Source organism: Ostrea edulis, chromosome 3, assembly GCF_947568905.1.
Source record: "Ostrea edulis chromosome 3, xbOstEdul1.1, whole genome shotgun sequence".
In the NCBI taxonomy this organism is placed as follows: Eukaryota; Metazoa; Mollusca; class Bivalvia; order Ostreida; family Ostreidae; genus Ostrea; species Ostrea edulis.
Genome location: NC_079166.1, coordinates 81020060 through 81047642, shown reverse-complemented (window position 1 = coordinate 81047642; position 27583 = coordinate 81020060). Strand labels below are relative to the sequence as shown.

Sequence of the window (27583 nt, the reverse complement as noted above, 5' to 3'; positions counted from 1 at the left end):
TTACCATGAAATTATTTTTATTTCCTCTCTCCACAAGAAGCAAATACATAATATATATATATAACAATTTTATCATTAAATGATACATATCATTGACATCAACCTTTTCATTTTATGATTATGATATGAGAAGTTGTTCCAGGAATGAAATGCACATATCAAATAAATAATGAATTAAATAAATCCATACAAAGTCACTGGAAAAAAAATCTCAGAATGTTGCAAAAATACACTGACCTAATGCATAAAATAGAAATACTTTGTCAAATGAAAATGCATTTGAAAATTTTTGTACATTAATTGCATTGAAATGTACCTTTGACTGTTTTCGAGTTTAATGCCGATGACAATTGATTTATTGATTTGTATGTACACACATGCAATAGCTTTGTTGTGAAACTGTTTTTATGATATTTACAAGGAAATCATCGCTATCTTTACAAAAAACATTCAGAACTGTCATTTTATTTTATTTTTAACATAGTGTTTTTAAAAAAAAATTTCATCATGTAGCTGTACTAATTTGATCATACAGTCACCATGCATAACATGAAATTCCATACAAAAGACAATCAAATAAACTATGATATTCAATAGAAAAATAAAACTTTGTATTTTTACCATTGCGATTAGAGTGCATGTTTGAGATTGATTGAAGCGGCACATGAACGAGACAGGAGATGATCACGTGACCCCTGTGTAACAAACATGATGTGCGTACATGGTGATTATTTTTCCCCAACTCTAGAAGTAAATCCGATACATTGTATCTCGGGAAAACCAGGAAATCGATTTCAGCAATGAAATATCTACACATGCATGTACACTGTCCACCATAATGATAAACACAGTCTATGAACACTTAGTCAGCTGTTCATTGAAATCCGTACAAAATGCATAATTTGAATCCGTTGTCCATTCTGAGAAAAGTCATTCACACTGGTTCAATTCTTATTCAACATAAGACATTTAAGGAGGAACAACACATCATCATAATGGTCGACTTCGTTTCGAAACTTGAATGAAAATATCAATATCAGCAATACATAAATCTAATTGCTGAGAGCCAGGCAGCTCAGTCGATTTATGTGTTGACTGCTGATCTGTAGTATAAATCTAACTGCCGAGAGCCAGGCAGCTCAGTCGATTTACGTGCTGACTGCTGATCTGTAGTTCACGAGTTCAAGTCTAGCAGCGGTCTTTAAAATATTTTTACAGATCACTTGCTACTAAAACTGTATTTCTTCACTAAATGAAGTAAATTTGAAATTTTTCAATTTCAAAATATCATTGTACATATCCCACACTTTCCATCCACATCAAATTTTTCTAGTGTGTTGTTCCTCCTTAATCTGTGATATTGTATAATAATAATAATAAAAAAAGCCATAATATTTTGTCACAAAATTGTTCAAACATAACCTGTCATGAAAACATGTTCTGGAAGAAAAATAACATCAACATGCATACACATGACTAGTAAATAATAAATCATATTTAAAATACATATATAGTTAATGACCCTTAGCTAAAATAAGAGACCAAGAAACTTATAAAATATTCCAATGAAAGTTTAAATGCAGTAGTTTTCAAAGATTTAGAACAATGTTGCTTCAAGTAATCAGTTCTGAAAAATTGATGTTATTAATGTAAATATATTAATAAATTTCATCATATCACTTAATTATTTCGATGGACGATGTACTTTGCACTATTCAAACAGACAGCCATTGGTGTGTATGCCTATCTTTAATGATCAGTGTACATGTATATTGCTGAGTAAAACCTAGCTCCTGTGAACAAATGTTTTGTGTGAACAGACATTTACAGTACATGAACAAGTAGAAAACTGGTTCACAACATCAACTCGCCACAAGTGACCACAATTCATTTTTATTTCACAGCTTGTGGCTTGTTCAGCTGACACTATGATTAAAAAGGAGAGCACCATGTTTACATAACTTTTTTTTCTGAGGACTACACTGCCAATGAAAATAAAATTCTATATAACAAGACAACAAATTCTGACAATGAACTTACAAAGAAAATGGCACAAACCAAACACACATATGTAAAGACAAAATACAATACTGATACAAAATGTCCACAATTTCAATAAATCTCCTGCCTGATAGCTCTCCTCCTCAAACACAATGTCATCTGAATGACTGACAATTCTTCATTCTTCATACTCTTTCTTATCACAGTTTTAGCCTACAATGACATCTTCCAGTGAAAATTTGAACAATTTTACGACCATGGTGCTCTCCCCTTAAAACACATTGTGTTTTGCCATCGATACGACACTAACAGAATTTCTTAATTTGACACAACTTTAAAATTCCTCCTCATCAACGTCTTCAATTACTGTATGACTTCTCTCAGTCATCGTCCGAATCCTCCATCTCCGTAGAATAGTCCGAGTCCGTGTCGTCGTCCTTATCCTTGTCTTCGTCGTCCGAGATGTTCCACTGGGGATGGTCTTCCACCACCTTCGCTTCCTTCACATCCAGCTGTAGTATAACAGATAGTATTAGTAATGGAGTAATAAATCTTCAATTCAACATATCCGTCAATTACTCCGATAAGCAACTGTAATTTTGTAACCGATGTAAAACATTGAAGCACGTGATCAGTTCAATATATATCCAAATCACTCCACACAAATTTAATATCAGGAACCAAACTCATAACTTTTCATAATTGCCTGCAAAATGGGCAACATTAGCTTTCACAAAATAGACATTACGATTTGATTCATTACAAATCTAAAATCATACCCTGATATTCTTGGACTGGTCAAAATCGACGTAACAGTCTGATCTAAGCATCACAGTATAGGCATATAATCCAGGCTTCAGGGGGGCGGAGAACTTCAGGGTCAACTGAAAGTAGAAAAAAACTCATGACAAAGTCAGAAAGGGCACTGCAATGAATATTTTAAAGGGGGCGTGACTGAGAAAGTGCTATTATCTAATATTATATGTGCTGTCGCGATAAGCGAATCGAATTGGTACGACTTGCTATTTTTGGTTACCTTTATGTTACGTCATGATGTAGACGCGTCGACAGTCTCCGTCTGATTTTTTATCTAAATCTCAGGAAATTACAGTGCAAGTAATTTTGTATGTATGCAGAAATTTCTATTGAATATGTAGAATACTCTGTTCAATGCATAAGTTAGGAGATAAATGCTTTGTTGTTTTGTTTACTGCACAATTTGTAAGCCACATGGAGATGTATGGCGCATCGTTTGTTGTCTTCTCTAAGCGTCTGTGTTTCAGGAATGTATATTATTTTTAGTGAATAGTTAATATTATTGAATAGCGTTATACTTGATAATTATTTAAGTGAAATAACTATAGACATTTGCTAGGAATCAGATATTTTATTGCATAATTTTCTTACTCTAAAATGCTATTCAAATTTCAAAACTACGGAACACAATTAGTGACATCAAAACGATTTCTGTATTCAAATGCTGTACTTATGATTGTTACAATTTGTATTTCAGTCTTTTACCATACATTGACACGGAATAAATCTGGACCTTGTTTTGGTTAACTTTCTGTCAGTTTATTACACTCCCAAGGTGTAAAATAATTCGTGAGAGAACATTATATTTTAGAGGAGGCGGGACTGTGAAAGTGCTATTACCTTATTATATTTTAGAGGAGGCGGGACTGTGAAAGTGCTATTACCTTATTATATTTTAGAGGAGGCGGGACTGAGAAAGTGCTATTATCTTATTATATTTTAGAGGAGGCGGGACTGAGAAAGTGCTATTATCTTATTATATTTTAGAGGAGGCGGGACTGTGAAAGTGCTATTATCTTATTATATTTTAGAGGAGGCGGGACTGAGAAAGTGCTATTATCTTATTATATTTTAGAGGAGGCGGGACTGAGAAAGTGCTATTATCTTATTATATTTTAGAGGAGGCGGGACTGCGAAAGTGCTATTATCTTATTATATTTTAGAGGAGGCGGGACTGCGAAAGTGCTATTATGTTATTATACTTTAGAGGAGGCAGGACTGCGAAAGTGCTATTATGTTATTATACTTTAGAGGAGGCAGGACTGAGAAAGTGCTATTATCTTATTATATTTTAGAGGAGGCAGGACTGCGAAAGTGCTATTATCTTATTATACTTTAGAGGAGGCAGGACTGAGAAAGTGCTATTATCTTATTATACTTTAGAGGAGGCAGGACTGAGAAAGTGCTATTATCTTATTATATTTTAGAGGAGGCAGGACTGCGAAAGTGCTATTATGTAATTATACTTTAGAGGAGGCAGGACTGCGAAAGTGCTATTATCTTATTATACTTTAGAGGAGGCAGGACTGAGAAAGTGCTATGATGTTATTATACTTTAGAGGAGGCGGGACTGAGAAAGTGCTATTATCTTATTATATTTTAGAGGAGGCAGGACTGCGAAAGTGCTATTATCTTATTATATTTTAGAGGAGGCAGGACTGCGAAAGTGCTATGATGTTATTATATTTTAGAGGAGGCAGGACTGCGAAAGTGCTATTATCTTATTATATTTTAGAGGAGGCGGGACTGAGAAAGTGCTATTATGTTATTATACTTTAGAGGAGGCAGGACTGCGAAAGTGCTATTATGTTATTATATTTTAGAGGAGGCAGGACTGTGAAAGTGCTATTATCTTATTATATTTTAGAGGAGGCAGGACTGCGAAAGTGCTATGATGTTATTATATTTTAGAGGAGGCAGGACTGAGAAAGTGCTATTATCTTATTATATTTTAGAGGAGGCAGGACTGTGAAAGTGCTATTATTATATTTTAGAGGAGGCAGGACTGCGAAAGTGCTATGATGTTATTATATTTTAGAGGAGGCAGGACTGCGAAAGTGCTATTATCTTATTATATTTTAGAGGAGGCAGGACTGCGAAAGTGCTATTATCTTATTATATTTTAGAGGAGGCAGGACTGCGAAAGTGCTATTATCTTATTATATTTTAGAGGAGGCGGGACTGCGAAAGTGCTATTATGTTATTATACTTTAGAGGAGGCAGGACTGAGAAAGTGCTATTATCTTATTATATTTTAGAGGAGGCAGGACTGCGAAAGTGCTATTATGTTATTATACTTTAGAGGAGGCAGGACTGCGAAAGTGCTATTATCTTATTATACTTTAGAGGAGGCAGGACTGAGAAAGTGCTATGATGTTATTATACTTTAGAGGAGGCGGGACTGAGAAAGTGCTATTATCTTATTATATTTTAGAGGAGGCGGGACTGAGAAAGTGCTATTATCTTATTATATTTTAGAGGAGGCAGGACTGAGAAAGTGCTATGATGTTATTATACTTTAGAGGAGGCGGGACTGAGAAAGTGCTATTATCTTATTATATTTTAGAGGAGGCAGGACTGAGAAAGTGCTATTATCTTATTATATTTTAGAGGAGGCGGGACTGTGAAAGTGCTATTATCTTATTATATTTTAGAGGAGGCGGGACTGAGAAAGTGCTATGATGTTATTATACTTTAGAGGAGGCAGGACTGTGAAAGTGCTATTATCTTATTATATTTTAGAGGAGGCAGGACTGTGAAAGTGCTATTATCTTATTATATTTTAGAGGAGGCGGGACTGTGAAAGTGCTATTATCTTATTATATTTTAGAGGAGGCAGGACTGTGAAAGTGCTATGATGTTATTATACTTTAGAGGAGGCGGGACTGAGAAAGTGCTATTATCTTATTATATTTTAGAGGAGGCAGGACTGTGAAAGTGCTATTATCTTATTATATTTTAGAGGAGGCGGGACTGAGAAAGTGCTATGATGTTATTATACTTTAGAGGAGGCGGGACTGAGAAAGTGCTATTATCTTATTATATTTTAGAGGAGGCAGGACTGAGAAAGTGCTATTATCTTATTACATTTTAGAGGAGGCGGGACTGAGAAAGTGCTATGATGTTATTATACTTTAGAGGAGGCGGGACTGAGAAAGTGCTATTATCTTATTATATTTTAGAGGAGGCAGGACTGTGAAAGTGCTATTATCTTATTATATTTTAGAGGAGGCGGGACTGAGAAAGTGCTATGATGTTATTATACTTTAGAGGAGGCGGGACTGAGAAAGTGCTATTATCTTATTATATTTTAGAGGAGGCGGGACTGAGAAAGTGCTATTATCTTATTATATTTTAGAGGAGGCAGGACTGAGAAAGTGCTATTATCTTATTAATATAAAAAAAATTCTAAGTCTTGTAACTCTGTAACAAAGCTGATAAATCTGAAAATCAAAAGGGGTCTCCATCTGCCTAATCTAAGTACCGGGCATCACCAAAAAAAATAAATCAAAATCTTCCCAAAGAAACTTAAATTAATGCATGCCTTAGAAAGTGCTGATGGACAAAAATCCGAAAATTGAATGGAGTCTTCATCTGCCTAATCAGTGTATTGTGTACAAAATTTACGAAATCTTCTCATGTAATCTCATGTTATTTCATGTTATCCCATGCCATAGACAGTGCTGTTATCTTGTTGATATTACAAATTTAAGTCCCATAACTCTGTAATGACAAAACCGATAAATCTGAAAATCCAAAGGGGTCTTCCTCTCCTTTTTATTAAGTCTGTGATGAATTACACATTCAGAACTGCTAGTGAAAAAGATATACTAGTATCACACCTTGTAAATGTTGCCAATGTAAAGCAATGCACTTTTTGTTGAGTGTTAGGGTCTGTACAGGATTGTATGTACTTTTTGTTGAGTGTTAGGGTATGTACAGGATTGTGTGTACTTTTTGTTGAGTGTTAGGGTATGTAATTTTTGTTGAGTGTTAGGGTATGTACTTTTTGTTGAGTGTTAGGGTCTGTACAGGATTGTAGGTACTTTTTGTTGAGTGTTAGGGTATGTACGGGATTGTATGTACTTTTTGTTGAGTGTTAGGGTCTGTAGGGGATTGTATGTACTTTTTGTTGAGTGTTAGGGTATGTACAGGATTGTGTGTACTTTTTGTTGAGTGTTAGTGTCTGTAGGGGATTGTGTGTACTTTTTGTTGAGTGTTAGTGTCTGTAGGGGATTGTGTGTACTTTTTGTTGAGTGTTAGGGTATGTACTTTTTGTTGAGTGTTAGGGTATGTACTTTTTGTTGAGTGTTAGGGTATGTACTTTTTGTTGAGTGTTAGGGTATGTACAGGATTGTGTGTACTTTTTGTTGAGTGTTAGGGTCTGTACGGGATTGTGTGTACTTTTTGTTGAGTGTCAGGGTCTGTACGGGATTGTGTGTACTTTTTGTTGAGTGTCAGGGTCTGTACAGGATTGTGTGTACTTTTTGTTGAGTGTTAGGGTATGTACGGGATTGTATGTACTTTTTGTTGAGTGTTAGGGTCTGTAGGGGATTGTATGTACTTTTTGTTGAGTGTTAGGGTATGTACAGGATTGTGTGTACTTTTTGTTGAGTGTTAGTGTCTGTAGGGGATTGTGTGTACTTTTTGTTGAGTGTTAGTGTCTGTAGGGGATTGTGTGTACTTTTTGTTGAGTGTTAGGGTATGTACTTTTTGTTGAGTGTTAGGGTATGTACTTTTTGTTGAGTGTTAGGGTATGTACAGGATTGTGTGTACTTTTTGTTGAGTGTTAGGGTATGTACAGGATTGTAGGTACTTTTTGTTGAGTGTTAGGGTATGTACAGGATTGTAGGTACTTTTTGTTGAGTGCTAGGGTCTGTACAGGATTGTGTGTACTTTTTGTTGAGTGTCAGGGTCTGTACAGGATTGTGTGTACTTTTTGTTGAGTGTTAGGGTCTGTACTTTTTGTTGAGCGTTAGGGTCTGTACTTTTTGTTGAGTGTTAGGGTCTGTACTTTTTGTTGAGTGTTAGGGTCTGTACTTTTTGTTGAGCGTTAGGGTCTGTACTTTTTGTTGAGCGTTAGGGTCTGTACTTTTTGTTGAGTGTTAGGGTCTGTACTTTTTGTTGAGTGTTAGGGTCTGTACTTTTTGTTGAGTGTTAGGGTCTGTACTTTTTTTTGTATTGTGTGTACTTTTTGTTGAGTGTTAGGGTCTGTAGGGGATTGTGTGTACTTTTTGTTGAGCGTTAGGGTCTGTAGGGGATTGTGTGTACTTTTTGTTGAGTGTTAGGGTCTGTACTTTTTGTTGAGTGTTAGGGTCTGTACTTTTTGTTGAGTGTTAGGGTCTGTACTTTTTGTTGAGTGTTAGGGTCTGTACTTTTTGTTGAGTGTTAGGGTCTGTACTTTTTGTTGAGTGTTAGGGTCTGTACTTTTTGTTGAGTGTTAGGGTCTGTACTTTTTGTTGAGTGTTAGGGTCTGTACTTTTTGTTGAGTGTTAGGGTCTGTACTTTTTGTTGAGTGTTAGGGTCTGTACTTTTTGTTGAGCGTTAGGGTCTGTACTTTTTGTTGAGCGTTAGGGTCTGTAGGGGATTACACCCACCTCTTCTGTATCTTTAAGGGTCAGGATCTGTACAGGGGCTGTAATCAACATGTGGGACCTCTTATCACAGACATACAACCACCATCCCTCCTGCTTCTCCTGCAAAATAAACAATTAATGATTAGATATTCCCTCTATTCTGTAAAATAAATATTTAACAATCAGTTATTCCCTCTATTTCTGTAAAAAAAAAACCAAAAAAAACAACAATCCAGTGATCCGCAATATTAATATACACTGAAATTCAATGAGATTTGTATGTTTCTAAATTTCTAATGAAGCTAATAAGTACAATTGTGTTTCTGAATTCCTTGTGTAATACATTTTACATACACCTGTATATTTCATTTCTAAGCTGCTTCAAAATTAGTTTATGGCAACATAAAAATTGAAATGTGTTGTACATGTACATATAAACTGCATATACAAATGAAATAATAAACAAATTTGCACAACTCAAACCATGCCAGGGTAAAAGATCTGAGAATCAGGGGTTTTACAACCCAGGGGGGCTGGTTTGAGAAGACGAGAGAATCAACGTTTTTCATGCTGAGACGTGTAGGAGATACCTCGCCGTAGTACGGACAGTGGACGGGGTGACTCTCCTTGACCTTGGTGTCCAGCTGCTGTTCTTTCTTGGCCTCCTCCTGATACCTCTTCCATTGCTCCTCGTCCTCCTCGTGTGTTGCTGTGGATTCCTGTTTGTCTGTCGCTCGGTCTTCACCATCTGATGCATTGGTCTCCTCGTCAGTTTCAGCCCTCTCGGAGTCATTTTCATTTTCCTCTCGCTCCTCTTCATCTCTGATTGCCAAGTCGTTACCCTAAATTACAGCAGAAAAACAATTAAACAGCTTTATATGATACATAAGGCAGATAAGCTGCAATCATAATGCATTTAATAGGTTTTCTTCAAGCTTTTCATTATAATTAGTTATTTGATGTGATACTGACCATTTCTGAAAATACATCAGGTTGATCAACATTAAATATTTCCATACACGATCAGTGTCAAACCTAATACTTGCTTCATTTGTCGAGCACTACAGTGCATATGATTTATCATTCATCTATCAAAGTTTTGGCAGCATTCGCCAAACTGTCAACTCATATTTTGCCACTGACAGTCTATAAAAATAGAACTGACGATCACCTGAAATGTTTTATTCAATGACAGACCAACACTCTAATCTGAGGTAAAAAATTCATTTTAACAGCCATAAAGTTCTGTAGGCTGTGTATTAAATTATTACTGCTTGGTTGACCAGGAATGTATTCAGCATTATTTCGAATTTAGAAAATTGTTCTATAAAAACAGAGAGCTACAGCAGATCCTGGAATCATTAAATTTGTGAGGGTTAATTTTCATAAATAATAGAAATCTTATAGTTTTGCTGGAATGCACATGTAATTTCGTGGACTTCATTTCTGTACATTGAAAGTGTGTATAAATTGTGTATTTCACTGTGGTTTGAAATTCATGGGACATGGGTAATCAGGAAATCCATGAAAATTGACCCCCCATGAAATTCAATAAATCCACAGTATCTTATTTTCGTTGATGAAGTTGGATTAACATCCAAGTATACATTTCCTGAAATGGTGGCCCACAAACATTGAGTAAATTGAAATCAAAAATGATTTTCAGTTGTGGGAGATAACTTTGGAACAATTTTCAAAGCACTTTTCCTCCAACATGTGTAGACATGCATTCCTAAGTAATGCAAGTACTGCAAACCAGCTTTTATTCCTGTGCGAGAAAATTTCGCAAGATTCGCAAGATCGTCACCTTCCCAAATATTTCTCATTACAAACCAGTCCTTGAATGTCTATCATAGGCTCAAAAAAGGCACGATTGCGAAAATTACTCGCCACAAACCAGTTGGATCGCGGAATAAAGTAGCTGCGAATCTCAGCTGGTTTACAGTACACAATGTTAGTATATCACTCATTACTTAATATCCACCCTCCCCAGCTACCCTACCTGTTTTTCAGCCTCCACCTTTGTCTCCTTCTTCTCGCTTGATGCTGCGTGTGCTGCTGCGGCGACCTTCCAATTGTACACCTGTTTGACCTTTTTGCTCTTTTGATTGCCTCCCTTTTTCTTGGCCTGTTTCTTCGGTTTCTGCCAGACTGGATTTTTCTGGTTTGCTTCGTTATTTTCTTCAGTCTCATTTTCCTGCTACAGATTAATAGTACACATTATTGCACAGAACATATCAAAGTATTATTCAGAAACTCAGATTCATAAGCTTCAACGTTAGACATATAACAAAATGCATCTTCATCATACAAGTAAAATTCAATCATTTGTATATCACTGTTTCATTAACAGAACTTTGTCTAGAAGAACTCAGTACAAAATTTCATACAACACATCAATAGGTAGACCTAATATTTTAAAAAGAATCACATTTCCAATAACTTTATATGTGCAGTATGCATGTTTGTAGGAATAGACTGACTGGATAGTGGTGCCACGACCTTTCAGAAATTGCAATGTATATAATTTTTTTTTTTACATATAACATCAGTGAAAAGAACTAATGTCGGTTTTGGAATGACCCCAATTTTGATTGTACCTGTAAGTGTTCCGTGGAGATCCGAGTTAGAAAAGGTCCTCAGTACCCTTTGCTTGTCGTAAGAGCCAACTAAATGGGGCGGTCCTTCGAATGAGACCGCAAAAACCAAGGTCCCATGTCACAGCAGGTGTGACATGATAAAGATCCCTCCCTGTTCAAAGGCCATAAGTGCCGAGCATAGGTCTAAATTTTGCAGCCCTTCACCGGCAATGTCTCATATGAGTGAAATATTCCCAAGAGGGACGTTAAACAATATTTCATTCCACGATACCTGTAAGTAACCTACCTGCTCTTTATTGGCATCCGTTTCCTCGCTGGTAATGGCCAAACTCTCGCGTTCCTCATCAGCATGAGACAGATCTTCCTTGTCAAATAGCACCTCCATCATCTGTCGTGTCAAGGTCACATTAACCGTTACAATAGAGCCAGCGGTGATTGTAGTGTCCTCGTCATCCAAAACTGTAACGGGAAAACCCAGCTATTCAAAATACTCTTATTACTGTAACGGGAAAACCCAGTTATTCAAAATACTCTTATTACTGTAACGGGAAAACCCAGTTATTCAAAATACTCTTATTACTGTAACGGGAAAACCCAGTTATTCAAAATACTCTTATTATTGTAACGGGAAAACCTAGCTATTCAAAACACTCTTATTACTGTAATGGGAAAACCCAGTTATTCAAAATACTCTTATTACTGTAAAGGGAAAACCCAGTTATTCAAAATACTCTTATTACTGTAAAGGGAAAACCCAGCTATTCAAAATACTCTTATTACTGTAACAGGAAAACCCAGTCATCCAATACACTCTAATTATTGTGAATGTACATTTCATGACATCTTCAATGTTTGTATCATTTAAATTCAAAAGCACTGAATAGCTCTAATAAAGCATCACTCTGCAGTACAATAGATGCAACTGTCAAATACTTATGTACGAGTAGTATTTCGTCATTAAAGCACCTGCCATTTAAACACTACTGACTATGATATTTATGATATAAATACCACCGAGTACAGAGTTAACAAATGTTTAACACTAGAAGTAAAACAAAATAACGTCCATGGTTCCTCCCTTACCTGTTGAGTGAACTTCCATCTTAACGTATGGTAGCGATGCACAGACGTTGATGATGTCACGATATTCATCTGATGTCATATGTCGTAGAAGTGAGCGTCGATCTTCCTCCTTCATGCCAATCAAATCACGAATTCTCTGAATATGTCTCTACAATTCACAAACACATCAACGTAACTAAAACATCGTACAAAAAACACACCACAGGTGTTTAAGGACTTGGTAGGTGGCGGCACCCTTCAAGAACAGGGAATAGATAAAAAAGTTTCTATATCAAACAATGTTTTCATAGAGCAAACCAATCATATGTACATGAAATCAATTCCTTGAAAATTCATAGAGAAGATTTAAGAGTTTTTCATATCTGTCACAGTATTGGCTTGGATTCCAGTAGAAAATATCATGATCCAGCCTTGGGAGGATTAAAAGAATAATCTTAAGATTCACTAAATTCACCCTAGAAATGCCTACTGTCAGTAAAGAAATGGTACCCACCTTCTTGTCAGTAATGAACTGGTACCCACCTTTTTGTCAGTAATGAACTGGTACCCACCTTTTTGTCAGTAATGAACTGGTACCCACCTTTTTGTCAGTAAAGACATGGTACCCACCTTTTTGTCAGTAATGAACTGGTACCCACCTTTTTGTCAGTAATGAACTGGTACCCACCTTTTTGTCAGTAAAGACATGGTACCCACCTTTTTGTCAGTAATGAACTGGTACCCACCTTTTTGTCAGTAATGAACTGGTACCCACCTTTTTGTCACTGAAGAAATGGTACCCACCTTTTTGTCAGTAATGAACTGGTACCCACCTTTTTGTCAGTAATGAACTGGTACTCACCTTTTTGTCAGTGATGAACTGGTACCCACCTTTTTGTCAGTAAAGAAATGGTACCCACCTTTTTGTCAGTAATGAAATGGAAACCAACTTTTTGTCAGTAATGAACTGGTACCCACCTTTTTGTCAGTAATGAACTGGTACCCACCTTTTTGTCAGTAATGAAATGGAAACCAACTTTTTGTCAGTAATGAACTGGTACCCAGTAATAAACTGGTACCCACCTTTTTGGTGGTGAAGTGTTTCAGCATGTCCTGTGTGAGGTGAGGCAGCTGTAAGAGAGGACTGGTTCTCTGGTCCACGCCCTGTATCAACATCTGGGACAGTTTCATACAGTTCTCCACAGTCTCCAGCCGTGGCATGTACTGAACCGCTACAGAAAAACCAATCACTAAACTGTACAAGTTCTCTGTACTGAACCGCTACACAAAAACCAATCACTAAACTGTACTAGTTCTCTGTACTGAACCGCTACACAAAAACCAATCCCTAAACTGTACTAGTTCTCTGTACTGAACCGCTACACAAAAACCAATCACTAAACTGTACTAGTTCTCTGTACTGAACCGCTACACAAAAAACAATCACTAAACTGTACAAGTTCTCTGTACTGAACCGCTACACAAAAAACAATCACTAAACTGTACTAGTTCTCTGTACTGAACCGCTACACAAAAAACAATCACTAAACTGTACAAGTTCTCTGTACTGAACCGCTACAGAAAAAACAATCACTAAACTGTACAAGTTCTCTGACAAAAGACCAGTTTAGCATTAGCATCAAATGGGTACACGTATTTAGATGTCATAGATATACTCAATCTTAGGATTAGCAATTACTATAACAAACTTTTTCCTTCCTTTCAAACTTGAAATATCCTCATAACAAAGTCTAATCAAAGTTTTACATAAGAGGTATCAAAATTTAAAACATGTTTTAGACATTGGTTCCTTCCTTGTAACTTGGAATATCCTCATAGCAAAGTCTACTCAAAGTTTTACATAAGAAGTACCGAATTTAAACAAGTTTGAGAATAATATGTGGTTAATCTTTGTCATGAGAGAACTGAGGAATGTAGTATACCATTTCTGTGAGCTCCAGCCACAAGCTGTGCAATCACATTCACCATTTCATTGATCAGGTAAGGACACTTCTTCACCACAAAGACTTGGTCTGCAAAATTCAAGGAATATCATTGAAAATAATTTCCTTATTGACTAAATGTCACACTTGTTACAAATCTAGTTGAGACTAAATATTTCCATATCAACTAAATGTTACACTTGTTACAAATCTAGTCGAGACTGAATATTTCCTTATTGACTAAATGTTACACTTGTTACAAATCTAGTGGAGACTGAATATTTCCTTATCAACTAAATGTTACACGTATTACAAATCTAGTTGAGACTGAATATTTCCTTACTGACTAAATGTTACACGTATTACAAATCTAGTTGAGACTGAATATTTCCTTACTGACTAAATGTTACACATATTACAAATCTAGTCGAGACTGAATATTTAATTATTGACTAAATGTTACACTTGTTACAAATCTAGTAGAGACTGAATATTTCCTTAGGGCTGTTCCAGAAATGATCAAATGGGGGGGTCGGGTGGCAAATGATATTTTTTTGTGTGGGTGGTCGTATTTTTTCATATTTTAATTGGTCCGTGGTTGGACTGTTAAAAAAATATTTATTATGGGTAGTGGGTAGTTTCTATTGTTTTATTTTGTGCCACGTGGGTGTTGAGTTTTCAGAATATTTTTATTGTCGCTCTTGTCGTGTTGGTTACAATACGTCGGAGGGAAAATTGAAAACGTGCTTTCGAAATGCTGCTTTCGAAATCGGAAGTAACATAGAACTATTCGAGTTGTCGCTCTTTGCAGCGCATCACTTTCCATTACGGCACTCTTCAAATTAGAGGCGCGTTTAGTAGGGTCCCTTTGGACGTGATGGCGGCGAACTCTGTTCTGTAGATTATTACAGTTTACAGTGCATCGATTTTGGGAATATTTTGAAACCAATAGGTATTCCGTTTTCTAATAAAAACAGGCAAATCTTAGTTGATTTATACGAGGGTACCGATGCGTTATATTTATCAGTCGGTGTGATGGTGATATAGAGGCCTCCGGGCGCGGGCTCCATTAGACGACGAACGATTCGTGGAAAAACATATCCATACCCATTTCATGATAATAGCATCGTTTGGACTCCAAATCTTTCCAACATTCCCGCCATAGATGCCTTTGATTGTTGATGCGACATCGTTTCTTCAGAACTACTGTGATACAATGTCGCACAGGCATTACCGCGTCATTGACTAGAATGTTTGTCCCGAAAACCTTGCGAGATTTGTACCGTTTTCATTTTTAAAAATATTTTTGTGGTGGGTCTGGTTAGTTTTTTTTAATTTTTTTTTTTAGATGGGTCATTGTAAAATGAGTTTATGGGTGCTTGGTATATACAAAAGGTGCCTTCCCCCCCCCCCCCCCCCCCCCCCCCCCCCCCCCATGTATTTATTTCTGGAATAGCCCTTATTGACTAAATGTTACATGTATTACAAATCTAGTGGAGACTGAATATTTAATTATTGACTAAATGTTACACTTGTTACAAATCTAGTCGAGGCTGAATATTTCCTTATTGACTAAATGTTACACAAGCAACAAATCTAGTTGAGACTGAATATTTCCTTATTGACTAAATGTTGCACGAGTTACAAATCTAGTCGAGACTGAATATTTCCTTATTGACTAAATGTTACATAAGTTACAAATCTAGCCGAGACTGAATATTTCCTTATTGACTAAATGTTACACGAGTTACAAATCTAGTCGAGACTGAATATTTCCTTATTGACTAAATGTTACACGAGTTACAAATCTAGTCGAGACTGAATATTTCCTTATTGACTAAATGTTACACGAGTTACAAATCTAGTCAAGACTGAATATTTCCTTATTGACTAAATGTTGCACGAGTTACAAATCTAGTCGAGACTGAATATTTCCTTATTGACTAAATGTTACATAAGTTACAAATCTAGCCGAGACTGAATATTTCCTCATTGACTAAATGTTACACGAGTTACAAATCTAGTCGAGACTGAATATTTCCTTATTGACTAAATGTTACACGTGTTACTAATCGAGATTTAATATTTCCTCATGGGATTGCACAAATTGCAGTAATTTCCAGGTTTTGAACAGTGACTAGGATATTGGTTATTAACACTGGGAGTAAGGCCAAGTAAAATTAATTAGTAGTTTATCATTCAAACTTCACAAAAAAATGGGGCGGGTGGGAGGATTTTATTTTTTTATTTTTCGCCATGGTATTCTTGACCTCGAAAATGCCTTCTCTCATTGAGAAAAGGCTTTATAAATCATAATTACATGTGTATTTGGGTTTCTAAAAGGCAAAGTGAAACAAAGTATGTTTACGATACCGGACCAGACATAAAAATATTCGGAAATCGTAATTTTGAAAAATAAAAAAAATCGGGGTGGGGCGATTTTCGAGGGGCGGGCGGGAATGATAATCTACTAATTAATTTTACTTGGCCTAAAGTTCACATCTGTAATGGTAAAATATTATGTGTGTGTATAAAATGTGCAATTTACCACACATAAATTACAAATGTTGGACAATACTACACATTATCATGCACAACTTGCCTCCATTTGAATGTGTGAAGTCAACAGTACTGCCTGTTTCATTAAAATTAGCAGGTGTTACAGTGGGGGGGGGTATGTACATACCAATAGCCAGTATCTCGGGGGGTGGTTGTGTGTGTGTGCATACCAAAAGCCAGTGTCAGGGGTGTACATACCAACAGCCAGTGTGTCGGGGGGTAGGTCAAGTCTCTGGAAGTGAGCATGGAGGAGAGCCCTGGCCTTGACACTGTAAGGATAACACAGGGGCTTCTCCTTATTCTTCTCATCCAGATTCGGCAACCGTTTAATGAGCTGCAAAAAGAAACGCATTTTACATGTACAATTTATCATGTAACTTACATGCAACCTTTAATTTCAACCACAAACATTTAAGCATTATGAAAATACATACTTTGAAATGAAACTACATGTATGTCAAGTTTCATCACCAACATTAATATAATCTTACCATAGGGACTTCTTCATTGTCACTTGGTCTCTCAATGATCTCTGCATTGTGGAATTTATCAAACTCAAAAGATCCAGCCAGAACCATTATCACTCCTGCTCAACATAAAAAAATCAATTTCAACGAGCCACTGGTACACAAAGTTTTATTTCAAACAAGGAAGATCAGCCGCCACCATTACTGTCCTGATGTATACAGTAAATGTGGTATCAACATTACCAAGCATGATGATTCAATACATGTAGCTACAAAAATACGTATGTGGACCACTTTAATAGTCATTACGGTATCAACATGATTAATGATGCTGATCACATATTCACCATGTTTCTGCACAGACTATCTCTCAATGTGGCATTTGAATAAAACAGTTTTGCAATTTAGAATCTTTTTTGACTTTTTGTAGCAGCCATGCGTACAGTTCAAAAAATCATGTTTGGGTCTTAGTCGCGGTCATGCTTATGTTTGAGAATCATGTTTGGGTCTTAGTCGCGGTCATGCTTATGTTTGAGAATCATGTTTGGGTCTTAGTCATGGCCATACTTAGGTTTGAGAATCATGTTTAGATTTTAGTCGTGGCCTTACTTCTGTTTGAGAATCATGTTTAGATTTTAGTCACGATCAGTTTCCATTTGAGAATCATGTTTAGATTTTAGTCACTGTCATACTTACGTTTGAGAGTCATGTTAAGATTTTAGTCAAGGTCATACTTACGTTTGAGAATCATGTTTAGATTTTAGTCACGGTCATACTTACGTTTGAGAATCATGTTTAGATTTTAGTCACGGTCATACTTACGTTTGAGAATCATGCTTAGATTTTAGTCACAGTCATACTTAGGTTTGAGAATCATGTTTAGATTTCAGTCACAGTCATACTTACGTTTGAGAATCATGTTAAGAGACACGGTCATACTTACGTTTGAGAATCATGTTTAGATTTTAGTCACGGTCATACTTACGTTTGAGAATCATGTTTAGATTTCAGTCACGGTCATACTTACGTTTGAGAATCATGTTTAGATTTCAGTCACAGTCATACTTACGTTTGAGAATCATGTTTAGATTTCAGTCACGGTCATACTTACGTTTGAGAATCATGTTTAGATTTCAGTCACGGTCATACTTACGTTTGAGAATCATGTTTAGATTTCAGTCACGGTCATACTTACGTTTGAGAATCATGTTTAGATTTCAGTCACAGTCATACTTACGTTTGAGAATCATGTTTAGATTTCAGTCACAGTCATACTTACGTTTGAGAATCATGTTTGGGTTTTAGTCACGGTCATACTTACGTTTGAGAATCATGTTTAGATTTCAGTCACAGTCATACTTACGTTTGAGAATCATGTTTAGATTTCAGTCATGGTCATACTTACGTTTGAGAATCATGTTTAGATTTCAGTCACGGTCATACTTACGTTTGAGAATCATGTTTAGATTTCAGTCACGGTCATACTTACGTTTGAGAATTATGTTTAGATTTCAGTCACGGTCATACTTACGTTTGAGAATTATGTTTAGATTTCAGTCACGGTCATACTTACGTTTGAGAATCATGTTTGGGTTTTTCTGGAAGAAATAGTAGTACAGCCTGGTGGTGTCTAACAGAACCTGGTCCTTGGAGAACTTGATGGAGCGGTACCACCACACACCCTGTAAACAAAACAAACACAGCTTTAAATCAAAGAAATGTCATTTTATTATTGCAGATAACAGCCTTCTGACTGCTTCAAGTGCATTTCAAAAAGGAAAATTGGAGTAAAATTTTCTAAAAGATGTATTGACATGGAAGATTTACAAATTTGACAAACTTCTTGGGAAGCTGGATACTTGATTTCCTTCACATAGAACTTAATAGTAGAGCCTACTGATGGATCTCCTTAACACTGATGTTAGTAGAACTACTGAATGACCACTCACCACAACCACCGGTAACAGGACCATAAACAACAGGCCGTACACCAACAGCACCTGCACACAAAAAATACAACTTACTGCATCGTATTCAAACAAAACTTTATTCACTTTATCACATCTAAACATATTTGAATATTTAAGATATAGATTTCATTTTTTGAAAATACACGAGTGTATAAACTGTAACACTTCACTTTGGCGTACTTTGTGAGTGAATGAACTGTGATGCCTCACTTCAGCGTACTTTGTGTATGAACTGTGACACTTCACTTCGGCATACTTTGTGTATGAACTGCGATGCCTCACTTCGGCGTACTTTGTGTATGAACTGTGATGCCTCACTTCGGCGTACTTTGTGTATGAACTGCGATGCCTCACTTCGGCGTACTTTGTGTATGAACTGCGATGCCTCACTTCGGCGTACTTTGTGTATGAACTGCGATGCCTCACTTCGGCGTACTTTGTGTATGAACTGCGATGCCTCACTTCGGCGTACTTTGTGTATGAACTGCGATGCCTCACTTCGGCGTACTTTGTGTATGAACTGTGATGCCTCACTTCGGCGTACTTTGTGTATGAACTGCGACACTTCACTTCGGCGTACTTTGTGTATGAACTGTGATGCCTCACTTCGGCGTACTTTGTGAAGCATGAAGCGTTGGAGTTCATACTTTCATGTATTTTAAAAAAATTGAAGAATATTTCTTAAATATACATTAAATACCTTCATTAATGTTATAATTCCCTGCCATTCATACAGATGTACTATATTTATCTGTATTCATATGTGCATTGTTTACAACTGCAATACATTCATGAGAAAATGGCTATCATGAGAGAGAGAGAGAGAGAGAGAGAGAGAGAGAGAGAGAGAGAGAGAGAGAGATTGACAAGAGGCCCATGGGCCTTAATGGTAACCTCTGTATCATACTAAGTAAATGTTAAACGTGTTGTGTGCAGATGGTACAAGAGAGGATGTTTAAAACTCTGAGAAATGGATGCCCTTTGTTATGATAAAAAAAAAACAACAAAAAAACAAACAAGATTGTATTCCTAACATCCCTTGTATTGAATCGAGTATGAGCAGCTGCCATCTCTCAGATGCCAAGTTGTGGCCAAGACAAAATATTTCTTTTCTATTTCAAACAATGATTATTTCATTTGTCAATATCACTACACAGTTCATCAAATAATATTTAGAGAAGGATTCAAAAACACACTAAAAGAACATTTTCTAAAATAATGACCTTCACCTAATTAAACAACATTACTTCAGCCTAAGGATCATGAAACATCGTCTGGTCATAGTCAAAGTACTAACTAGATACTCAGCATTAAACAGTATTTTGATGATGTTCAAGATCTAAAAGAACTAAATGTTCAGCATTAAAGAGTATTTTCAAGATGTTAAAGATGTAAATGTGTTTTTAGTTTAAAAGGGCTGGGACTGAAACCTAGGAGTTATCAATTTCTAATTTTAATGGAATTTTAGAGGAACTTTCAGAACTATTTCAGAATTTCATTCATTTTCAGTCAGTGATCTCCTTCCTAGGACCCTAGAGCCACAAGTTTTACAAATCTGGTTGACATCTCCATGTTCGTCATCAAAGCATGCACTGTTCTTGTGCTTGATATTCAAACTTTTTGCCTCCCCCCCTCCCCATCCCAAAAAGGCATTTCACATAAATTTTGGTGAAAATTAGCCATGCATAATTCAAGAAGTAAAAAGTGTTCAAAAACAAGGACTGCAATAAATTACCTGGGTAACCTAAAAAGGATTGGACATCAGGCCGAGTCAATCTGAGCCCTCTCCCTAAACATAAATACATAATATTGCTACTATCCACTAATAAGACTTAAGAAGTTCCTTAACTCTTATAACATTAAACAAGATGAGGAATTCCAGAAAACGCAATATCAACTACAAAAAGGATTTCAATATGAACACTATAAGTCCTTAAGTTTTTTCCCCGTTGTCCTCTCATAACTACAGAATTACGACAATTTTAGTTTAAACATGTGCCTGTTATTTGTCCAATAACCTAATACTTACCCACATAGAATTCTGCTTCTCCACGATCCACTTAGGCAGGGCTATACCAAATCTTGTGACTAAAAAATAATTTTAATTCATTAAGAAAAATTACATGTAAAGAAAACGTCAAACCTCACCACTTCATTTTTGAAATAAGATATTGTGTATCACTGAGGACCATTGGATTTACAGTTTTAAAAAATATCATATCTTCCAAGATTTTGCAAGCAGATTTTTTCCCCCATGAATTTAGTTACTGCAAACCAATACATTTCATTTCCATGTAAGTTGTTAATTTTAGTCGTGGGTTTTGGTCCATGTAAGTTGTTGATTTTAGTCATGGGTTTTGGATTACTTCTGAACATTGCTTGTTGTGAAGATTTTTTTATCAGCCATTTGTAACAATCTGGATCTGCCTCCTACACAGTACATATTATTAACTTCTAAATTGGTGTTCTAATTACTACTGCCTGAATCTGCTTCCCAAATATTACTACCTAGATCTGCCTTCTAAATCTGCCTCCTAAATATTACAGTATTTTCTAAATCTGCGTCCTAAATATTACTTATCTCTTATATCCTGGATTCACCCCTGCATTTGTTTCCCCTCCGTCCCATACCTAAATTCTATGCCATAAATTTCCTTTATAAATCTTCCTATATCAATCCACTATCTACATGTACATCTAACTTCTTGCATCCACCTCCTAAATCTCCTGGATCCATCCCCTAAGTCTTACCTCCTGGTCCATCAGGGTCACCACTCTCCTCCCAAATCTTCCTTGTTTCTTCGTCTGTCAATCTATAAATAGAAATCACTATGTTTTACGGTCTACATACATGTGTACTCTCACACAGTCCTTCATCTTGTACAGCACCGTTTTGTATGTGAATGTTATTTACTCCTGCACTTCAAACAAGATACAGTTACATCTATATATGTTAATGTGCATTCAAATGGATCCAATCCATTTTTAGATTACTCATTCACATCCGAGCACCATGAGGAATATAAGTGCCTTTTGATTACCATTCATGGTTTAGAAAGATATTTTGACTAGTGTGAGACTGCAAACATCTAGAAGACTAGGATGTTCCAAGAATATTTCATTTACTAGTGTTCAACTGTAAAAATGTCTCTATCTAAGCAGACAGATTCTGGATTCCAGAGTGAGACAGATCTCAGAAAACTCCAGATGGACTCCAGACAGATCTCAGAAAACTCCAGACAGACTCCAGACAGGATGATTCATACATGTCCACCATGATCTGCTGATAATGATACAAAAGTCACACAAACTTACGCGGTATAAGCCTTTGCGATTTTCATGAACTTTTTGTGGTCTCCTGTGGGTTTGTCTGGATGGTACTTCAAACTGAGTTTCTTGTACGCCTTCTTTATTTCTTCTTTTGTGGCTCCCTAAAATGACAAGATTTAAATTAACATTGATTCACTCTTCAATCACTGGACAAGAAATGAAAGTGACAAGCTTCAAATTAACATTGATTCACTCTTCAATCACTGGACAAGAAATGAAAGTGACTGCATGAATTATTTGTATTCCGTATAAAGCTTTACATCTACTCCTGGTTATGTTCATTTATTTGTGTACGTCCATTTTCATGATGTTTTGAATTCATGATTTTTGTGCCCATTCATTGTCATTCTATATATTGTTATGGCTAGGTTATATACTTATTGCAGTTTTAATTTTATGGTTTGGGTCTATAGTGAAGCCAGGGGAGACAACTAACACCAAAAATTCTCTAAATGCAGACGACCAGAAATGTTCTCAATCCAGGCAGCCAGTGACAACAGGCTGAGCTCTTTACTTATTATGAAATTCACAAAGCTTAAATTTACAAAGAATATACCTATTTTGATAAAACGCTACATGTGATATAAATACATGATGAGCCATTCTAACTTATTTACTTACAACCTGACTTCTAGGTTACAGACAGAAGTTTGTTACTGACATTGGTCTGTGTCAGTAAACTTCCCTCACTGCTAGAGGGTGAAGGCTTCTAAATCACACAACATGGATCTCATGCAAGTGCATATTTTCATAGACATCCTGACATCGAACAGGAACGTTAACTTATTTAGTCTAAATCTAGATATATTACTACAGTTTCTACTGATGAGTGATATCAAAATAAAAAAATTAATTCAGTTTAAAATGTGCATGTCGGTGTATAACTCATACAACTTGAGTTTTTAATTTTACTAATACAACAAAATTAATGAAAATTATTCTAATTTGGAAGAATATCACTGTGCATGAGAAATAATGAAATATTTGCACTTGCAGTAACAAAGTCATAACCCAGCCTCATTGAAAATTCAAGTGTAAAACGTACATTGTTCAATATATCTTTTTCTTGGTTTAGGTAAAAAAAAATAAAAATTAATTTGTTTGATGTACAGTGTACTCCGACCGACCCGTTAAATTTGCTCCTACCCGATCATTTTTTTCAGCAATTTAAAATTCCTTTACTTTTTTTATTTTTGTTCCCTTGAAAAATAGAAAATTCTCTTTATTTTAAAAAAATTTCCAAAATATTAGAAAATTTCATGACGTAAAAAAAAAACCTACCTACCTACCGAACCACCTTGAAAAACGTGGGTCGGAGTACCTCAAACAAATGTATTTTAAATGATGGCCTTATGTTAAGTATGTGGTACATGGAGCTCTGTGACAGAACTTCGGCACTTACAACATCCAGTCCCAGTTCTCCGTACGGATCATACTCCTGGTATTCAATGTGGATCTGGGAAACCTTGTATGCCAGGAGGGCAAATATTATCCAGGCTATTATAAATGCAGCTTTCCTGTGGAAAAAAAAAAAATAATTTGTCATACATGTACTTCTCTTTAAATATGCATGATATTTGTATATAATAAATGAAATTTTGCCTACATTGATATTTATATATATAACAAATGAAATAAATCTGTCTACATTGGTGGGGCTTAAAGGGACTGATTCACGATTTTCCTCAAAATTTTGTTTTTCACTTTAAATGATCAAATCTACAGTCTAATATGTTTAGAAGGTTTCACAAAAAAAATTAAGGTTAATCATCATGACAGAAGCTCATTATAGAGAGTTTAATCTTTGTTTTGAAAACAAAGATTGAGGTGTGTTATTGTTTATGAAGTTTTCAAAATAAATAAATATTGATCCAAGTTTATTATATAAATCACATCTCAAGTATACTTCAGGTTAAATGTGTCATTTAAAAGTTAAACTTTGTTATTGTACAAAATAAAAGTGCTTTAAATTACAAAATTAATGTTTCACTGGTTTGTTTGTTTACATATTAAAAAAGACTCGAGTCTTTGTTTAGATGACACAAAATCAAAGATAAAATATTGCTCTTTTCCTTGTATTCAGACAGTCCAAATTTTGGTTGTCAACATTAAATGAGTTATATTTTAAATTTTTAACATAAAAATTTTAAAATATTTCTTTCCAAAAATGTGAACCAGTCCCTTTAACACTACATCTAGAACAATGACTGGACTGACAGAGTTGTGAATATCCACTTGCCAATGCGAGTAATATTTCCTGTGGGCGATTAGATATTGAAAACTTGGTGGCCCACAGGGCAAATGATATTTTCTGTGACATTGTCCTGTTTGCTTTGTATTTTAAAGTCTTGTATTCTGTATTAATAAAACACTATACTGACTAATTTAAGATTCGCATTATTTACACAGTGTCAAGGTGTATGTGATTTAGTATGAGTAAGCCTTAGAGCAGCGTGTAGCATTTTTTAAGGGTCTCAAAACCCCAGGCCACAAAGAGAAATTCATTTATTTCAGTGATTACGAGAGTAAGATATCAAAGTCCTTTTACACTCGGCCGGGACTATCGAGAGCGAGATATCGAGGTCCTTCACACACACATATGGCGTTACAATCGGCCAGGACTATCAGATGCTTCCACTAGGACGGAGTTACAATTGGCCGTCACGGCTTCCACTAGTACAGTTGGTTTATAAAGTCAAAAGCAATAAACTATCAAAAGAACATCTTTACTATTTCAAAAATTTTAAAATGATATTTAGTGTGGACCCATGGATCACACAATGTGGGCCCCATAAAGTTGACATGTTCAGGGGCCCACCTTGCCAATAAGGTTTCAATTGTTTATTAAAAAAACCCTTTGAACAATCTAAACATACATCAAAATACATAAGAATCCAGAGTTACATAATTATTTTCTTTGCTCTTTACAATTCATGACGTGCTTGAATCTTAGGCACAGGTGAGCTACACAAACGGACACATGTAAACACAAAAGAACACGACACCGAGCACGTAATGAACATATTTACACGCCATTAGACTGCATCCTTATCACCCATTATCATCGTCAATGTCATTACAATAACAATGGGAAAGATAATAAATTACTTACAATATTTTCTCTTTCATTTTGGTCCATTTTGTACTGGACTTTAGATGATGTCGTTTTATAACACAAGGATCACAATTACACTCCCGTCTCTTTTTTCCTTTTTCATCTGCAAACAAAAGTCGAATCAAATGTTCAGAAAATATCAATTACTTGGGATAGATATAATGTATAATAGTCACTATGTGTGCTCCATTCTTGTGCTCCCTTATACAGTGTAACCTCAGTATCTTGAACATTGATGTCTAAAATACCATGGATATGTTGATGTGAGTTAGAAACTTCCAAGTTCTACATTTTTTAAAAATGTATTTTAACTTCAATATCTCGAACCCTTGGATATCTCAAAGTTTTTTCTCGGCCCCACTGAGTTTGAGATAATTACTAATATAATTTGGATTTTCTGCTAAAAAATCAGTGCTTAGAAAGTGCCCTTTGTAAGCAAAAATTTTAAGATTATTCCGAAGTTGAAGATGAATGAGTGCACAATCATAAATTGTACTCATTACAGCCTGAAAACTTAATTAAATTAATAGGTTTAACATTAAGTGCAGGCCTGGTGAGGTCTGGGTTAGGGTTGGACACCACTACTTGGTTTCAAGACTATTCCATATAAACTAATCAGTTGAAATTAATTTACACTGATACTAATTATTACTTAAACATTAAAAAGACAGTTGGGGTGCCACAATACCTTCTAAACTTTGCTTCTCATCGTCTAATGAAACTTAGACAACAAAGAACTTTAGTCAGCAATGATGTGACACATCTTATCCCATAACAGAATGTCATTTTAGTCCAAGGCAAAGCAAACAATATAAACTGTTTTAAGTACATGTATTCAAAAACTAATAATTAAATGAATAAAAACAAATGTTAATTCGGTAAATACATGCATACATATATACACACTGTGATACAAAAATACAAAGGATAACCCATGAAAACTCAAAAGCTTATTTCCAATGGGGCCCTTTCATGCACACATGTTCAATGTTGGCACTAGGGGGTCATTATTGGGGAGGAAACCAGAGTATCCTTACTTAGGAAATCCACGTGTTCGAGTGAGTAACCACCATACCCTCTCACATATAACCACTGCCAATCACGGGGATCGAACCTGGGTCGTAGCAGTGAGAAACGAGAGTGCTACCTTCATACCCAAAGATTTAAATATGTGATGAATTTTTATTTCCTTTAAGTTTTGTGAGTTGTGAAACTAACTTAAACATGTTGAATAAATTCAATTCCAGGGATCTATCAAGGTTTTTTCACTAGTGGTAAAGGGTACCTTTCCTGTTTTGACAAAAAAATTATTTCCCCTTTGAGGTTTCACAGGTAAAAATTTCCCTTTAGTTGTAGAAAGCTGCTAATTGGAGAAACTCCATACAGAAGATTGTAATATGTCAATTCTAACACAAATCCTTTTTATATAAATATTAAATATTTTTTACAAATCACCTTTTACCAAAAAACATTCATCAAGTCATTTTAAGTTTCATTTAAGTATCAATTGCAGTAATTTCCGTGGAAACGATGGGGTTATTTAGTTATTTATATTCGGTCTTCCCTATCCCCCTCGTTTCCACACAAATTATAATTTTGCAAAGAAATGGCGATTTAATCTTTATTTCGAACATGTTGAGCCTCCACACAAATATATGTAATTTTCAAAGAAGAATTTGACGTTTTGATTAGACTGTATCTTATACCTCCGCAATGTTGTTCAATCATGATGTAGTTTTAATTAATAACACTCCCAAAACAGACGGTGTTAATGTGTTTCTTAAATCTAAATTAAATCAGCGATGACTTCAGGAGATCTATTTAGGAAAACTGTTATTTCGTATGAAATATATATTGAAATGTTCGTTTGCGAACTAACTTTAATCTCAGTCAGTCAGTTTCTGTACGAACAGCTGTGAACAAACAATGAAGATTTTCTCACCGTCTACAGGTTTCCTGGGCCAAAAATAATACGTAGTGGGAATGAGAACAAGTCCCCAAATAGAAAACAAAAAGTAGAAGAAGGTTCCTCCTTCTTCATCGTATTCAAATTGCATTCCAGGCATGTTTACGTCAGTGAACTTTCTAGTTATTCAATGGTACACGTCTGTCTGTCAAACCGGAAGTAACGATGAGACAACTCG

The 27583-nt window shown here is 35.7% G+C and overlaps 1 protein-coding gene across 1 annotated transcript; it reads right to left on the bottom strand.

The window, feature by feature from the left end:
* LOC125674569 (translocation protein SEC63 homolog) lies at positions 1-27583 on the bottom strand. The gene is made up of 19 exons (XM_048911734.2): positions 27382-27583; positions 25437-25542; positions 23727-23841; positions 22310-22425; positions 21746-21807; positions 21024-21082; positions 18974-19024; positions 18598-18706; positions 17049-17143; positions 16756-16891; positions 13999-14088; positions 13139-13287; positions 12077-12224; positions 11280-11452; positions 10396-10593; positions 8984-9235; positions 8415-8513; positions 2781-2885; positions 1-2513 (listed from the first exon to the last, which is right to left on the bottom strand). Exons 1-19 carry the CDS (start codon positions 27503-27505, stop codon positions 2382-2384), a joined length of 2319 nt encoding a protein of 772 aa, XP_048767691.1. The 5' UTR covers positions 27506-27583; the 3' UTR covers positions 1-2381.

Excerpts from the sequence above, each read along its gene's own strand:
- LOC125674569 (XM_048911734.2), bottom strand. The coding sequence starts at position 27,505 with ATGCCTGGAATGCAATTTGAATACGATGAAGAAGGAGGAACCTTCTTC. Across the intron at positions 10,594-11,279 it reads CGGATGCCAATAAAGAGCAG|CAGGAAAATGAGACTGAAGA; the intron begins GTAGGTTACTTA and ends ATTAATCTGTAG. Across the intron at positions 8,514-8,983 it reads ACTGTCCGTACTACGGCGAG|GAGAAGCAGGAGGGATGGTG; the intron begins GTATCTCCTACA and ends TTTATTTTGCAG.